Source organism: Pseudophryne corroboree, chromosome 2, assembly GCF_028390025.1.
Source record: "Pseudophryne corroboree isolate aPseCor3 chromosome 2, aPseCor3.hap2, whole genome shotgun sequence".
NCBI classification, from domain to species: domain Eukaryota; kingdom Metazoa; phylum Chordata; class Amphibia; order Anura; family Myobatrachidae; genus Pseudophryne; species Pseudophryne corroboree.
Genome location: NC_086445.1, coordinates 590,274,196 through 590,292,228, shown reverse-complemented (window position 1 = coordinate 590,292,228; position 18,033 = coordinate 590,274,196). Strand labels below are relative to the sequence as shown.

General features: G+C 43.4%; 1 protein-coding gene across 6 annotated transcripts in view; it reads left to right on the top strand.

Moving 5' to 3' along the window:
• PUM1 (pumilio RNA binding family member 1) overlaps nucleotides 1–18,033 on the top strand; it is a 152,454-nt gene that overhangs the window by 74,158 nt on the left and 60,263 nt on the right. For 2 of the 6 annotated variants that reach the window (XM_063954579.1, XM_063954580.1), the window contains exons 4-14: nucleotides 1,293–1,401; nucleotides 1,666–1,910; nucleotides 2,398–2,564; nucleotides 5,541–5,811; nucleotides 5,919–6,012; nucleotides 6,508–6,624; nucleotides 7,058–7,209; nucleotides 7,561–7,699; nucleotides 11,059–11,202; nucleotides 11,419–11,703; nucleotides 11,859–12,095. In XM_063954579.1, coding sequence (XP_063810649.1) covers nucleotides 1,293–1,401; nucleotides 1,666–1,910; nucleotides 2,398–2,564; nucleotides 5,541–5,811; nucleotides 5,919–6,012; nucleotides 6,508–6,624; nucleotides 7,058–7,209; nucleotides 7,561–7,699; nucleotides 11,059–11,202; nucleotides 11,419–11,703; nucleotides 11,859–12,095 — 1,960 coding nt within the window. The remainder of the gene's footprint in view (nucleotides 1–1,292; nucleotides 1,402–1,665; nucleotides 1,911–2,397; nucleotides 2,565–5,540; nucleotides 5,812–5,918; nucleotides 6,013–6,507; nucleotides 6,625–7,057; nucleotides 7,210–7,560; nucleotides 7,700–11,058; nucleotides 11,203–11,418; nucleotides 11,704–11,858; nucleotides 12,096–18,033) is intronic. The other 4 variants (XM_063954584.1, XM_063954583.1, XM_063954582.1 and 1 more) reach the window with 4 other exon arrangements.

The window sequence follows — 18,033 nt, the reverse complement described above, 5'->3', positions numbered from 1 at the left end:
TAGAATGTAGTAATGCCATAAATTGACGTTGCAGTACTCCTTTTGGAACCTGGATGAAAACCTTGCAGCTTAAATCTACCGGTGAAGGGTTTCTGGGATATGCACAGGTGCAGCTAATGTACGTGCATTTGCATAGAAATTAGACACTTAGGGGTCCTTCAAAAAGTCACTGACTTAGCAATATTTGGCAATAAAGAACAAGCAAACACCATCCTAAGATGGCATTAAATTCACTAAAGCTGCTGTCCCCATAGAGTAGTATGGAAAATAGGTATCACTGGTGACATCTTAGATTTCTCAAGGGTTAACCTTTTAAATTGAGAGAAGTGGAGAGGAGATGAATCTCTGCTTCATAAATATATTCCAAGTATTTTCATAAAAAATTGATTAGTCTGTCAGCTACATCATTGTGTGTTAGCGGAATACTGACGAAAGGACTGCCGAGCCTTTATATCCACCTGACTAAGACCAAAATTACTATTTCTCTGATATAAGACAATTAAAATACAGAAGTCTCTTAAAATGTAGTACGAACAATACTGTATTCTGAGACCATGGCTAGCTTATACACAATAAGAGGCTATTATGCTCGTAGTTTCTTAACTTGGCTACATTATGTTTGGTGTCTGATTTTGGTTTTGTCTGCATCATATTTGGTTCACTTACTGTGTTTGCTTAATTGGTTTGGGTGAGTTGAATTCTATGATAAAATTAAATTGTGAAAATGATGAAATCAAAGTTATGAAAAGGTTCAGTAGGACTGCTGTATTTTATTTTAAAATAAACCTGAAAATTGACAATCTATATTTGTTCATTGATTCACTTTGCCATAATCTGGTTCAGACTTTGTGAGAAAAGGCATGTAGGCAGGGTAAGAGCCACCAGTGTTGATTATGAGGAACAGTGCTTATAGTACAGTAGCTGCTAACAATAGTAATATAAGAAGAACCCTATGTCTTGGTACACATTCATTAATGCATACAGAACAGATTTCAAAATAATACTTTTAATTGTCCCTAACTGTGGCATACATGGCATGGAATGACAATGGGTCTGGTAGTTGCGATGTGGATGATATCTATTAAAAATAACTTCTGTGTGGGTTTAACACGTTGTTTATATTTTTTGTGAGAAGCCCTAAGCCCTGTTAACACACACATCTTGTACTCCCCATTTTCTACATGAGTAATCGTGTACTTTTCAACCTTTTTGCTAAGAGGGTGAAAGATATAATGGACTTAATAGTTTTTCTTACGTTTTTGTGACATTACTCAAAATGTTTGTCCCCCAAGCAACTGTTGCCTGGCAAAAAATTCTGGGAGACCGATGACTCCAACAAGGATGGACCAAAAGGCATTTTTCTGGGGGATCAATGGCGAGAGAGTGCGTGGGGGGCATCAGGTGAGTGAATTTGGGGCTTATGTTGTATGTGCTGCCAGACTGATTAATAACTCATTAGAACTGTTTGCCACCAATAAAATACTGAACTTCCTACAATAGTACTATAGCGCTTACAGTGGTTTGTACAAGCTGGGAGGGGGTACAGCTGAAGGGTGTTTGGCATATTACTCAGTTGTAAAAAATGTTTTTTTTCTTCTGGTCAGCTTTGCTATTTTACACCGTTATGACTGTCTTATTTAATGCTCTCCCCTTTCATCTTTTTAGATCATTCTGTCTCCCAGCCTATCATGGTCCAGAGGCGACCAGGTCAGGGATTTCATGTTGGCAGCGAAGTGAACTCTGTGCTCTCCCCTCGTTCTGAAAGTGGTGGTTTGGGAGTCAGCATGGTGGAGTATGTTCTCAGCTCCTCTCCTGGAGACAACTGCCTGAGGAAAGGAGGATTCGTAAGTGCCTCTCCCTTAATACAAACAAGGGGGGCCCTTCGATTGCCAAGATATAGAAAAATGCAGGTAAAAACAAAGATGGCTGTACTCACCCAGTCAGAACCTGTAATACAGTGTCACTGATTTTTTAGGCTACCAGATTCAGGCTGACTGTGAAAGCCACATTGTTTGTTCCTGAATTGAATGGTGAAGGTCATGTAGCTTGCAGTCCTGCACCTGGTATACAGTTGTAGCTTTATATTTTTTTTGAGACTGCTGTGGTTGCTACTTTGAGTACCAAATTATTCATGCTGCCGTCTTCATATTTATAACCCTCATAGTACTTGGCTTAATTTCTAGATCAGGCGTTTAGGAATTTATTTTAATGGTAAATACAGAACAGACAGTTCACTTTCCAAGATTTATGATCAAACAGTGGAACTCTCCTATCTCCCTAAAGAACAAGGAGATCATTCCCCCCGAGGCTAATTTGGATGACATTTGGGTGATGGAAAATTGAAGGCAAATTAGTGAGGTCAGGTCTTTCCTATTAAAAGTATTTTCTTTATTGCAGGGTCCTCGGGATCCAGAAGGAGATGAGAATGACAAGGGGGATAAAAAGAGCAAAGGTGTTTATGAAGGGGACAAGTTAGGAGACCTGAAGGAGGAAGGGGATGGTATGGATAAAGCTAATGGGATGCCAGTACAGAATGGAATCGATGGTGATGTAAAAGACTTCAGGTGAGACATACAAGTCTTAGTATACACTGTACACACACAGATTTTTGGTTATGTAAACTTTTAGCACCATTAAATGTATGTATGTAAGGGTTGGGTACACACTACGCTGATAATGGCACGATATGTTGTTTCCGGCCAAATCAAAATGACATATGGTGCTCCCGCGGGTTGCATGCAATATCTTCTCTATCGCATGCGACCTGGTATAGTTTAATAAAGGACAGAACGAGGGATCATTCCATCTTTCATTAAATTGTATTGGTGTGTGTTTACCAATATGATATGTCGGCCAGCGTATTGGCCGGGAACCCATTGGGCCTAACAGCGCCCGGGCATTCGCAAGGTGATTGACAGGAAGAGGACATTTGTGGGTCGTTTTCTGGGAGTGTCGGGAAAAACGCAGGCGTGCCCATGTGTTTTCAGGGAGGGTGTGTGACGTCCGCTCCAGGCCCCGATCAGCCTGATTCTTTCGCACTGGAGGAGTAAGTATTGAGCTACGCACAGACTGCACACACTGCACAGAATGGGAAAAACATTAGCTGGTGAGTGTGATGCGAATGGTTTTGCAGCTGTCCGCTGACTGAGGGGAATTTTCGCACAGCGTACACATGCAATCGCACACTTGCATAGGGCAAATTTTCACTCCCCCTGGGCGGCGACTATCTGATCACAGGACAGTGTAATTTGCAGCACAGCGATCAGGTCTGAATTAGGCCCATAGCTGTGATTCTTGCTGGGCTGGTCAGTGTAGTTAAATGGGATTCTGAAACACATGCAGTTTGTGTCTGTGCAGTCAGAGAAAGATTGATGTCAGACTTTAGTCTTGCAAAAGAACTAAAGCAGCTTTCTTGGGTTAAATCCCCCCAGCCTTGATCGAAGTTCAGGGCGAAAATGTTAATCTCAAATCACAGGTTTAACCCCATAAGTCTTATTTGCTTCAGTTATAGAAACTCAAATTTGTAGCTTGCTTGTGCTATTCTTTAAATGCATATATACATTGTTTTGTGTAATGTATGTAGCATCTCGCAACTTAATCATAGGGTTTGTGCAAGTATGATTTACTATTTTCTGTTTTGTCCACTAGGGGGCACAGGAGGCATTACGCTGGGTTTAGAGTGGCTGGGGGGGTGTAATGCAGGCACCAAAGGGTTACTTTTGCGCGTGTACCGGCCATAATGCCCAAATGTAGTATGTGTTCTGCATTGTTGAATACCTTACAGCTACAGACATCAAGTGATTGAGCCATTTGGGGATGGATACAAGGCGGCGATGGCCTCAATTTCCCATAGCTGAGGCTTGTCCCCTCTGTTTTGGGGGAGAACTGAGGGCCATGGTCTCCGTCTTACAGGTTTCCTGGCATCTTGGTGTTAGCTGCGGCAGTTGATCCAATGCTGGATCCTCGGGAGCAGCACTGGAATACAAATGTATGCAGGTGGTGTCTGCTTTTCCTGGAAAACACAGCAATGTAGCAGATACAGCCACTGCTTATTTTAATCAGCAGAGTTTGCTTGTGTGTCTTATAATTTGGCTAAAAAAGACATCCAGCGTTAGGAGAACTGCTGGCTCCTTCACGCCAGGTATCGTGAGGTGCATGGCGTATTGAGGCTAGATGTATGAGGATACATCTGTATAAAAAAAACAAAGTTCAAGTGTAAAGGGGTTTAAAAGAAGGAAAGTAAATCCTGCAGTTTTGGCCTGTTGAGTTTCTTGGTGGTCATTAAAATTCACTTATTGGCATTCAAAAAAGTTGGCTTAAATGTTTGGGTGCGTTTTCTAGCTGTCGAAGTAGTTTTTACAGTGTTCTCCCCAAAAAATATTGCCAGCTGGGTGGCATTAAGAAGTATCTGGGTTAGGGCATTGTAATCTTGCTGTACACAGATACTCTTGCAGATACTGTCCACTTGTTGGCTGTGTCCGGCAATGCACACTGAGACACAGTGCACGTTTATACACTCTGCAACGCACCTGCCATCCAAACCGTACCTTGTCTCTTGTCTCTTTTATTGTGGTTGTCACTGTAACATAAGAACAGCGTGACTCTGATTTTGGTGCTCACTTCCCCTCGGAGCAGGATATTGCTGGGTGGCATGTTTAAAAACAAAAACAAATAGGTGGAGAGCCCGTGAAATTGATCCTAAGGAGAACACTGTTTTTATTTTCCTATTTTTTCCCCTTTCTTATGATATCAATAGAATATAAAAATAGGTATTCACAAAGGTCTTGCATACATATTAATTCTTAAGCGTTAAACAATAATGCTTTATTTCTATTAGGAGCATAATTCCCTTTGCCTTTTTTTTTCTTTCTCTTCTTTTGTGAATATAAATCCTAATTAGTTCACCCCCAGCTTCTCGCAGCCTTAATCCCCCCTCCTTACACTGCAATGAGGCTGAGAAAGAGGAGTGATGGGGAATATGTGCCAATTCGGTGCCTTCCTGCAGTACTGATGAATTGGAGGGCTCACAAGGATAGCACCAGCAATGCAGACTAAAACTTGACTGCATCCGGCAGGAGCTTGGTGCAGAGGCACGTAAATCAGTCAAATTGTGATTTGTTTCACTTTTATATTAAAGCACTATAGTTCATCATTATATTCGTTATTTGTTGTTCAGATCACAGTTGGCTGGCCAACATTTAGTAGTGTGTTAAAAAATAAAAATGTAATTATGGAAGTATTTCTTTTGATAGGTATGTGTTTTGTCGGTAAACTGTAACTTCCCCTTCCACTTTCTTTTGACCGTCTCTTACATGAGTCCCAGTACCTTTTTAGTAGCTACATTATTTAAAGCTTTTTGTTTTCTCACTTTGTACTGTTAATTTTGAAACAAATACTAAACTTACAAGATACGTTTCTGTGTATACATATAATGTATCAATTATGGACGCAGCATGTTTCAAGAATGACCCAGCTAGTGCTGCTAATATCTCCTAAGGCACAAAGCTCCTCAATAACTTGTGTTCGTGTCCTCCTTTCAGCCGTACCCCAGGAAACTGCCAGAACTCTGCAAGTGAGGTGGACCTACTTGGACCAAGCCAAAATGGCTCTGATGGTCTTTCTCAACTGACTAACAGCAATGGAGCCAAACCAGTGGAAGATTTTGGCGGCATGGAGTCTCAAAGTATCCAGCTAGATCCCATGGAACATGTTGGCATGGAACCTCTACAGTTTGATTACCAAGGCAACCAAGTTCCAGTGGATTCAGGGGCTACTACAGTAGGCCTCTTTGACTACAATTCGCAGCAACAGGTAATTTTTAGGTGTTACAGATCGTATTGTATATTTGGGGTACATCTTCAGGCAGCTTTGACTAATCATATGGTGTAATGTCACGTTGAATGAAATGTTTTCTTCAGTTGTTCCAAAGACCGAATGCTCTGGCAGTACAGCAACTCACAGCAGCTCAGCAGCAGCAGTATGCCCTGGCAGCAGCACACCAACCGCACATAGGTAAGATGATCTCTTATCACAAGAATAAATGGAGAGAGGTTTGTCGTGAAGCTTAGAAAAGCAATTTTTATATGTACACAATAGTCTATAATGAGCGAAGTGTTACTGACGCAAACTACCTCTAATGTCTGACAGTGGTGCATTTGTACTTGGTTAACGAATGTTACATGTAACTTCAACAATTAACTTCTGTACAGTAAGTGTCTGCTTATTAGCGTTTCATGACTTAATAGTGTTTCCTTCTTATACGGAGAAAACATTGAGGAATGTTCCAAAGAAGGAGACCTAGATCTTACAGATGTATTCTACATAATGTACATGAGGGAAAGGGTGGTTTAAAGATGTTTTGTTACATTCAGTTTGAGTTTGTGAGGGAAAGTAGTTTTAAGGTCATCAATATAATATGTTAATGTATTTTGAGCAACTGAATTTGTTATTCTGTTTAAAGATTATAAGTCTCTTTACCTTTGTACTGAAGTTTGCTTTCACTGACAGGTATGTTTTCAGCAGGTTTAGCCCCCGCTGCCTTTGTACCAAACCCTTACATCATCAGTGCGGCCCCACCTGGAACCGATCCCTATGCAGCAGGACTGGCAGCAGCTGCAACTCTCGGTAAGGCTTTCTGCTGCTGCTCATGAGTGTTATCGCCTGTAGTTTGTAGGAATCAGTCACACAGGTCCTAGGAAAAAGTTCTATACCATACGACAACACACACACACACGTGCTTGAAGGGCTTTTACTGTGGTTCAAACATTTTCTATCCACTGTTTTAATGAGTAGGAAAAGAGAACCGTGCATTCTAAAATCTTTAACATTTCAACTTTTGAATGACTTAACTTGAACTACACATTTTATAGCTATTTGTTCTAATTTATATTATTTTTTAACGCATGAGAAGTACTTTCATAATGGATGCGTGTGAACAAGCCCATAATGTATATAATACTCTTCAAATGAAGTTGTCTTGCGTTTTACGTTTTTAATGTTCTCTAATTGTATTTAAGCATTATGCTATAAGTAAAATACATATATTTTTTTTATCTAGGTCCAGCAGTGGTACCTCACCAATATTATGGAGTGACTCCATGGGGGGTTTACCCTGCCAACCTCTTCCAGCAGCAGGCAGCAGCGGCAGCCGCAGCAAGCAACTCTGCATCCCAGCAGAACAACCCACAGAATCAGCAAGGGCAGCAGCAGGTATGTTTTCTAGGTTTCCCTTTATTCTCGTGTTTTACATTCTTCACACACACAAAACTCTGTGTGAGGAAAATCTAGCATTCTCTATAACTATGGTTTTCTGTGTTCATTTTTTCTGTAATCTGTCAGATTTTTGTCCTCCTTTTTCCTAATGTTTTCGTTTATAACAAAGAATCCTGTTTTTAGTACAGTGTCTCACTGCCTTTTGTAGGTTCATCACTACATACTATAGGTACAACAGTAGGGATGTATTTTTTTAAGCCCCACCTTCAGTTGCATGACTTTCTTACCTTGTAATCCATTTTCTTCTCTGCATGTCCCTTTAAATTGCCTGGTCTTCTCACCTCTTAGGTTCTACGTGCAGGAGGGAACCAGCGACCTCTAACTCCTAATCAAAATCAACAAGGACAACAAAATGATCAGTTAGTGGCAGCAGCTGCTGTGAATTCTGCCCTTGCCTTTGGGCAAGGGCTTGCTGCTGGTATGCCAGGTGTGTTCTGCATTATTTTATACAGTTTTGCATTTGCTACATAGGGGGGAGTTCAATTAGCCCCGAAGCCTGCACTGTCAGGGGTTTTGTTTCACCTATCCGGCAGAAACACATGGATTTGGGAACTTATTCCGGATCCTGTGTGTTTTTCATGGATAAACAGGCGTGACAAAAACAGGCTTATTGAGTTACCTTGAAAAATAACAACTCTGTAAAACGTAAATTTTAACAGCTATTTTTTTTTACTACAATAATAGATCAGTGGTAATTTCCCCCCATTTAGTCTGTTTACCAGATTGTATTAATTGTCTTTATGGATATTGGATTAGAGCTTAATTTCTTGTGTGGACCATAACCAATGAAGGCCATCCTCAGTCAATAATGCCCCCCCCCCCCCCCCCCAAGCTTACACCCCTCTTTTGAAATGTGACTCCAGTAGCTATTAAAACTTGTAGAGTAATAGAGGTTTTAAGATGTACCTTTTTAATGTATATCTGATTCTCCGTTAGCCAGTAGGGGACACTGGAACAGGCTGCTACTGGGGGTATAGATGAATGGCTATAGGGAGCCTGGCACTTTATATATTAAAGAAGTGTGAAAGCTCCTCCCCCCTCTATCTCCCATCAGCCCTCTGTTTTAGAATCGTGCCAAGGGAGCTGGTTACACTTGGCTGCGTTCCTGGATTTATTTTTATTTGATTTCTTTACTCCTTTTTGTTTCTTGGCCTCGGTATAACCCATCCCCACTTATGTGAGAAGTGGGGTCCGGGTACCTGCTTCTCCTTGCTGCGCGGGAGAGGGATTAACAGTGCTTATATGAGAAGCGCTGTTACCCACACCAGACAGCCACGGTTCTGAGGCGTTCGGCAGTGGTGCGTAACTGTTCACCTGTTCCTTCATCAAAGCGCACAAAATAGACGGGGGGAACACAGCGGCATATTCTCCCTTCCTCTCTCCCTTTCACATAATGGGGAGAGGGACTGTTTGGTGTTGCAGCTGTTTTATTATGAAGGCTACAGTGGGCAGCCGTTTACTGTTAGCGCTGATTCACAGCGTTTTTACCTTATTTCGGGTTCCACATTGGGTCCCTATAAATCAGACAGAGGGGGCTGCAGCCAGTAAAGAGTGGGCTTTTCCCTGTTAATCAGGGCCTGGCTCCCTTAGCAACAGCGGTGTGCTAACAATGTTGCAATCTTCTCACACTCTCTCCACTGTATATCCTGACACTGGGGTACAGGCTCGGTTTGCTAACGGAGTTGTGTGTGTATATATATATATATATATATATATATATATATATATATATATATATTTATTTCTATAGAGCAGATATATATTCAAATCACATACCTCCTTTTTATCTCCTGCCTAGCTTTATATCTACAAAATGTTACTGTGTTTGGGTGTGTTTTGTAAGTGTGTGTTCTCAGCCTTTACAATGACAGGCAGGGGAACAACTGCAAAAGCAACACACAATTGTTTGTTTGCTCCAAATGCAATAAAATAAAGCTCACACTGATAATTCTTCCTTGTGTGAGGCTTGCGGAGATGGGTCAGTCTTAACTCCTCTCAGGCAGATTGGCCCATTAGGCAGCATGGCCATCGCCGACTACGTTGCCCGTCGGACCTGCATGCAGTTCAGTGGAGGATGTTGCGTGGGAGCGTGCATCAGAATCGCATATTGCGTACACACTGGATGATTTTAAATGGTATGTTGTTCCGATGAGCTGGAATTGTCTATATTGCTTAAAATATCATCTAGTGTGTACGCACCTTAACTATACATGTTGTCATAGGTTCATTTTTAACTTTGTTGCCTTGCATCATTCTAGATCACCTATTAAATAAATGTTTAGTTCATAGGGAAATAACTTTTTATATTATTTTTTTTTCTTTTAGCAATTATATGTTTTGTTTTTTTCCCTCATTGGTCCAGTAATGTGCGCGGACATCTTAGTAATCCCATGGGTTAGCAGGTGCTGTATTCATTATATATGGTTAATGGTTAAATGTATTTTAGCGGCACGCACAGTCATAACTTCCGCTTCTAGCATTTCCCCCCTGAGCACACAGCGCATCAGCTCAGTACTGATGCAGTGTGTCTCCCTGCCGGCTCCTCTGCGCTTCTTCGGGATCTCGCCACTCACGTGAGACACCCTGCACAGTTCGTATCCGGTACCTGCTCTGTCCCTGCTGTGAGATCGCTGCAGGTGTTGGACCGTTCATACATTTTTCCCCACATATCGGCCTGCTATCTTATAGATAGCAGCGCCGATATGGACAGGGGCGCGTAACATGCGCTGATACCGCTACTCCCCTATAATGATGGTGTATACATTTACCCCTACGATGCAGACACTATCTGAGATAGCTATAGATTAAGTTCTATTCCAGTTTCATGACTAATAGGTTCTTTTGGATAGGTTTGGTTGTAAATGGAGCAGTGAAAGTAGGATTGGTTTATTGGCTAGAGTGAGCATAATTCATGGTGTATGAGTAAACTGCAGTTCTTAACCATAACTGTTAGGATAAGAGACATGGCCATTTCAGATACACCCAAGTTGTCCAGGTCTCTGTTTACAGAATGAGCCTCATAGCAAAAACAGTTTTCAGTTTGGATCCTTGATCCATATGAGCCTCCTTGTATTCGAGAGCTGCCAATATAAATGCAAGGAGGTACATTTACAAAGATGGGAGTTCTATTTAAGATGGGATGTTGCCCATAGCAACCAATCAGATTCAACTTCTCTTTTAGCTAGCACCTTCTAGAAGATAATACCTGGAATCTGACTGGTTGCTATGGGCAACATCCCATGTTAAATAGAACTCCCATCTTGGTAAATTTATCCCTAGGTGTTGTCTAAATCCTGCATATAGTTCTCAATATCTTTTGAGCTGGCTGATAACTAGGAGTTCACCCTTGAACATTGAGAACTGAAAGTGGAGCCTCATAATTCGGTAATTCATAATTAGAGCCATTTATGTTGTGTTCCCCTTGATCAGTTGCAGCAAAGCAGAATATCATTCTCCTACTTAATTTCGTTAGACGAATGGCAAAAATACATACAAGTCTTTTGTACTTTTTATTCAGAAATATTTATTTAGAATAGTGAAAAATTGATTGTATCTTAGACACGTTTCTAGTAATGTTTTTCTTTCTTTTGCAAGTTTTTTGTAGTTAATTTTTTATTCTCTTCTAGCCAAGGTGAGTAGTCTGAATTTGGATTCCGCCAAGCTGATAGCATGCACAAAATAGTCTGACACCTCCTATATGTACATTTGTGCTTTGTAATTTCTTGATTTTTTTTTTTTTTTTTTTTTTTCTAATACGGTTATTTTTTTTTTTTTTTTTTATTGTAGGATATCCTGTACTGGCTCCCGCTGCTTACTATGACCAAACGGGGGCTCTTGTTGTAAATACTGGGGCCAGAAATGGATTGGGTGGTCCTGTTCGGTTGGTAGCTCCTGCACCTGTTATTATTAGTCCGTCAGCAGCACAAGCAGGTAAGTCGTCCCGATAATGTTGGCTGCCAACTTATTTTTCATACAGAATTAAAATGGGTCTTCACAGAACTTCTATTTTTAGGTAATCTGTGTGGCCTTTTATTATGCAGAAAATGTATCCATGCATGTGGAACATTCTAGTGCGCTCATTGTAGCAGTGACAATGTTGCGGTGTACCTATGATCGACCATATATTACTTTTGTGCATCCCTTTAGCTGTTGCAGCAGCAGCGGCCTCTGCAAATGGACCAGGTGGCAATAATAATGGACCTTTTCGTCAGTTGAATTCTCAGCAGCCTCAGGGACAGCCACAGCCGCAAGGCAACCAGAATTTGGCGTCAAGTTCTTTTTATGGCAACAACTCCCTGACGAATAACTCCCAAAGCAGCTCCTTGTTCTCACAGAGTTCGGGTCAGCCAGCAAACAGTTCATTAGGGTTTGGCAGTAGTGGATCACTGGGAGCAACTCTCAGTTCAGCTCTAGGTGGCTTTGGAACAGCAGGTGAGCCTAAAGGATTATGTGAACAGAACTTAGTATAGTAAATGAAAATACTGTTTGCACCTATGTGAGGTGAGCAGTTTAGTTAGTGGTTGAAGATAGTTCCCATTCTCATTACTGTAAAGTAACAAGTTGTCTGTTTTCTCTACTTTACCTAGTTGCCAATTCTAACACTGGCAGTGGCTCTCGCCGTGATTCTCTGACTGGCAGCACTGACCTGTACAAAAGGACTTCCAGTAGCTTGAATCCAATTGGCCACAGTTTCTACAATGGCCTTGGTTTCTCCTCTTCTCCTGGTCCTGTGGGAATGCCACTTCCGAGCCAGGGGCCCAGCCATTCCCAGACACCGCCACCATCTTTATCCTCCCATGGGTCGTCTTCCAGCCTCAATCTTGGTAAGTGGTCTCAAAATTACCTGTATCTTGTAAACACAGTCATTAGTGCTTCATATCAGACTTGTAGTTTACACTCCATCTTTTTCTCTTTACAGTACTTATAATTATGTAAAATAATCATTGAGATGAAGTTCTCTTTTCGAAATAGTGAATATACCCCTTTTTCACTAAAATCCCAGGTTTGGACCCTTGATTTTGAACACTAGTCCAAGCCAGGTCAGACATGAGATGTACCCCTTTCCCACTGCTTTGCAGACCCTGGATATTCCAGAGTCTGCTTTGCTTACACTACACATGGGTTCAGTCTGGGTTTAGGCCAGCGCTTGGAGATGACCTCCTCTCCAAGTGCCAGGAAATTTGGCAGATTAGTACCCCTGGGACGTGGCCTCTGTCAGTCTGTTAGGCAGTGTCCCCTCACTAATATTGGGCCAGAGTACTCTGGCAGCTGCTTGGCTGCCCCCCAACCTCTAGCGTGCACACCATATACAGAGCACAGCTTGTTGTCTGCATAGCAGGGCAAACCGCATGCGGTGTATACCCTGAACACCTACAGAACACTGTGGTTCGTAAGACAGACACTCCACATGCTGTAAACGGGTTCCTGTTTATACTGCCCTTTAACTCGGGTCCTACCTGTTTCCAACCCTGCGAGATTCCCGGGTAATTCCCAGGGTTTTTTTTTATTTTGGAACCCTTTTCCACTGAACAAAAACCCAGGTTTATGCGCGTTCATATGCAAAAACCTGTGTTTTTCAAGGCAGTGGAAAATGAGTATTAGAGTTTACCTTTATTTCTTTGAGCTTTCGTTGTGTTATGTTTTTGTTAGTTGTGGCCCTTTGTTATAGAGAAAAACAGGAAACGGTTACATGTGTTTTCTCTATCATCCATAGGGGACGCTGGAGTGCAGTACCATGGAGGGTATAGATGGGGTTATCGGGCGAGCCGGCGCTTTAAATTTTCAATGTGTGTGACTGGCTCCTCCCCCTCTATACCCCTCCTCAGGCCAGTTTTAGAAATGTGCCCGGGAGAGCCGGTCGCTTCCTCTGGAGCTCCAGAGATATATTTCTTTTATTTTAATTTGTAACTTTTACAACTCTGTAACAGTCTGGCAGTTTGCCCCTGTCAGCCTGCTACATGTTTATTTTGGATAGACAGCGGTGTTCTCTGTAGCACAGGGACTTGCATTCTCAGGTCCTGGCATCGCACTAAACCAATGCTCCAAGCAGTGATGGTCTTGCTACCTGGAGAATGCTAGTCTGCTATGTCCATAAGCATATTTTACTGTAAAGCGCATACTCCTGGGCAGAAGGGAGTGTTCTGACCTTATCGGCTAAATGTACTAGCCTCCGAGTTCCGAGGTGCAGGAGTTTTGTGCAAGTCTGCCCATTTTTATTTTTTATTTTTTTCAAGCAGTAATCATTTACAAGGAAATGCACGGCAGTCCAATAAGACAAAGAGCTGAATGACCCGCGGAAGCTCGCAATAGTCAGTACACACTAGACGATGTGGACACTATATCATCTAGTGTGTACCCAGCTTTATACTAAAAGACAATATAATGTGTCCATTTATCGATGAAGTAATACTGAAATTAAATCTGGTATTGAAAGTAGATACAACTTATGTTTGCTAGATTACAATTCCTCTTGAGGAGGTAGTCCCATTATATACCTTATGGATGGAAAAATGGACAATTCTTTCAGAAACACCAGGTTTACCAACCATGTTGTTTTCAAATTTAGATACTTATTTCAGTGACATCTTGGAAAGTTGGGCTGCACTATGTACCATTGAGAGGACATTTTTATTCACTTAACCTCTACCTAACATGGAAGCTAGCTATTGTAATGACTGCTATGGAGTATTTGGAAGAAAATAAGTTAATTCACTATTTCTCTAACATCCATAAAGGATATTGGGTACATATTAGTACGATGGGGTATAGACGGTTCCAAAGGAGCCAGTGCGCTTTACATTTCTTCAACTGGGTGTGCTGGCTCCTCCCCTCTGTTTCCTCCTACAGCCCAGTTTAGAAAAAAGTGCCCTCAGGAGAGGATGCACACTCTGCAAGCTCCAGAGTTTTTCGTAATTTTTTTTAAAAACTTTTATTTCTTTTGGGATTCTGTTTGGGCAACAGCATACCTGCACCGTGGGAGGGTGGTGGGGGGCGGTCACCGGCCTCCGGCCTCTTGAGGTGCAGAGCCGCTTCCCCGCTGCAGGACCACTGTCATGAGGGGCTGTATGTTCAGTGGGGCATGGCGTCTTGCTGTCATAGCTGCAGCATGCCGCACACCCCTAAAGCTGCCTGAAGGTGGTCAGTACACGCCGGGGAACCCGCTAGGGGGGTCCCCTGGTTCACCGTGCGGCATAAGCGTGGGTGAGGCGTATGGGTCCCTCCAGGGGCGACCCGCTTTAGCCCCTGCGTGACACTGGCTAACTACTTTGAACCAAGCATTCATGTGAGGCTACAAACACATAGGGAGACGTGGCCAGTATAAATATTACACAGTAGCTCTAGTGCCATTATGGGGGGCGGAGCTACATCAGAGCGGGTTCAGCTGCATTTTGGCGCCTTCCTCTGCATAAATAGAAGCTGCCTTACACAGCTCCTCCATAACGGTCACACGCTGGATCACTGGTACATGGTGTAGATGGGGAGACCCGCTATATTGTGCACAATTATCAATCCTCTGAGGGAATTTTCATAATACAGTCTCACTGTTGGCTTGTATATGTAAAACGCGGACAGCCTCACTGGGGCTGTGCAGCGTTTGGTGCGCTGGGTCCTCTCTTCTGTGTCTCCTCTCATGCAATGGGACAGGCTTGTATTGTCTTCAGTCTGTGTTGTATGTGCATTATTGCTGTTTTTCATTATGGTGAAACAAAAATCATGCAGTGTATGTAATGCCAGATTCTCCCCTATTTCATCTGGCTCCATATCATGTGAGCAGTGTAGTCAGTCATCACAAAAAGCTGACAACAACATGGGGGAGAGTCCAGAGACTTCCTGGCTGGGGGCTATAGAAACTGTGATTTTGGATATGTAATCTCAGCTCACTGCCAATAAAACACAAGAACTGCAACAAGCAGTGGCTAGCCTAACTGGTAAGGCTGATGCTTCCCATCCCCCATGGTCCACTACAGGTGCACAAAAACGTGCTTTACCTGCAAGCCTAACAGATTCTGATGATGATTTCCAGTTGGATGGGGATGATTGGGACCCCGTTAGTGGGGATTCCACCCCTACGCAGGGTATTGAATCCCTCATTGGCTATACGGGATGTGTTAAAGCTCCCCCTGGAGGTTGCTACTAATCAGCAGTCATTTTTCCTCCCACAAGACAAACTGACTGTCACCTTTCCTGATTCCAAAGAATTGGATGATTTATTTAAATTGGCCTGGAAAAATCCAGATTAAAAATATCAGGTGTCCAAAAGGTTTTTAAATACTTTCCCCATTTGCCCCTGAAAACAGGAAATTCTTGTAAGATTCTCCAGCAGTGGACGTCTGTCTCTCACCTTTCTGAAAAGGCGGTGCTCCCCGCTCCAGGCTCTTTTACGGTAAAGGATTCGGGGGATAGAAAAATAAAGACCACTCTAAAATCTATTTACACTGCTGCAGGTGTAGCTCAAAGACCGGTCATTGCTGGTTGCTGGATGACGCATGCCATTCATACATGGGTTACTCAGATTCAAGAGGGTCTTTTGGGGGATATAACCTTAGTTACTAGTGTAACTTTGCTAAAACACATTCATGACACGGCATGAGTCCTCTGTGACTCCCTTAAAGAGATTGGCAATATACATGCTAGAACCACTGCTATGGCTGTGTCTGCATGCAGAGCCATATGGTTGTGTCAGTGGATTGCAGATGCTGACTCCAAACGTAATGTGGAATCTCTTCCCTTCACAGGTGAATGGCTCTTCGGAGTTGAATTGGACACATGGATCTCCAAAGCTACTGCTGGAAAATCCATGTTTCTCCCTTCAGGTACCTACATGGCACAGTCTACTCAGTCCTTTCGGTCCTCCAGATTTTGATCTAGGGCCCTGGGTGCCTCCAATGCAGCTAGAGGCTGCAGAGGTAAGCTTAAGAAACCAGCTGTTGCCGGCTCTCCGGAACAGAACACCAGTTCAGCTTCCACAAAAACTTTGGCATGATGGTGCCCACCCACCTTGAGGGGAGCTCGGTTACGTCACTACAGCCACATCTGGGACGGTTCCTGCCAAGATGCCTTGGTAAGGGACCTGATCTCTCAGGGTTACAAGCTGGAGTTCGACGGTGCTTCTCCCCAACGATTTTTCAAATCCGGCTTGCCAGCTTTGGAAAATATGTGTGTTACGCTACTGCTGGCTATCGACAAGTTGGTCCGGTCCCAGGTCATTGTTCCAGTACCCCTGCCTACAGCAAGGACAAGGTTATTACTCAAGCCTATTTGTACTGCCGAAACCAGACTGGTCTGTGAGACCGATTTTGAATCTGAAGTCCCTGAACACTTACCTGAAGGTGTTCAAATTCGAGATGGAATCTTTGAGAGCGGTGATCGCGGGCCTGGAACAACTAGAATTCCTTTTGTCCCTGGATATGAAGGACGCCTACCTACATATCCAGATTTGGCCTCCTCATCAGGCCGATCTATGGTTCACCCTACTAAATGATCACTACAAGTTTCAGGCGTTGCCCTTCCTCCTGTCTACAGCTCCGAGGGTGTTCACGAAGGTGATGGCAGAAAGATGTTCCAGCTCAGAGTCCAGGGGGTAAACATTGTCCCTTGCCTGGACGATCTCCTGATAAAAGCAAGTTCCAAGGACCTTCTGTTGCTTCATGTAGATCTGCACTATGCAACTTCTGTCTCACCACGGGTGGATTCTCAATCTACAGAAGTCTCAACTGTAACAGTCTCAAAGGCTCCTGTTTCTGGGTATGATACTGGATACTGTAGCTCAAAGAGTGTTTGTCCCAGAGGACAAGGTGAGAACACTTCAAGAGATGGTTCGCATGGTTCTTCGTCCTGCTCGAGTTTCCATCCATCTTTGTATAAAGTTGTTGGAGAAAATGGTGGCCTCGTACGAGGCGATACAGTTCGGCAGGTTCCATGCCAGACCTTTCCAATTGGACATCCTGAACAAGTGGTCCGGTTCACATCTCCAGATGCACCGAATGATTCAGCTGTCACCCCAGGCCAGAATTTCACTCCTGTGGTGGTTGCAGTCTTCCAACCTGCTGAGGTCTACGTTTCGGGATTCAGGATTAGACCCTCCTCACGACGGATGCGAGTCTACGAGGATGGGAGCTGTCACCCAGGGGGCGCAGTTCCAGGACAGGTGGTCTACCCAAGAGGCCCTACTCCTGATCAACATTCTGGAACTTTGGGTTATATACAATGCTCTGATTCAGGCCTCCCCTCTGTTCAGGGATCAGGCGATCCAGGTTTAGTCGGACAATGCCACGGCAGTGACATGCATCAATCGACAAGGGGGGACAAAAAGCAAGGCCTGCATGCGAGAAGTATCAAAAATACTTCTCTGGGCGGAAATAAATGCAAGAGCACTGTCCGCAATATTTATTCCGGGAGTGGACGACTGGGAAGCGGACTTCCTGAGTCGCCACGACCTCCACCCGGGGGAGTGGGGATTACATCCTCAGGTGTTTCATCAGATTGTCGACAGGTGGGGATATCCGCAGATCGTCATGGTGTCTCGCCTCAACAAGAAGCTTCGCTGCTACTGCTCACGAACCAGGGACCCTCAGGCGAGTGCAGTGGATGCCCTGATGTCGCCTTGGCCTTACCGGCCAGTCTACCTGTTTCCTCCGATCCCGTTGATCCGAATGGTGCTCCAATGGATCAGACATCAGAGTCCAAGCAATCCTGATTGCGCCCGATTGGCCCCGAAGGGCTTGGTACGCAACTCTTCTGGACATGTCCATAGAAGACACT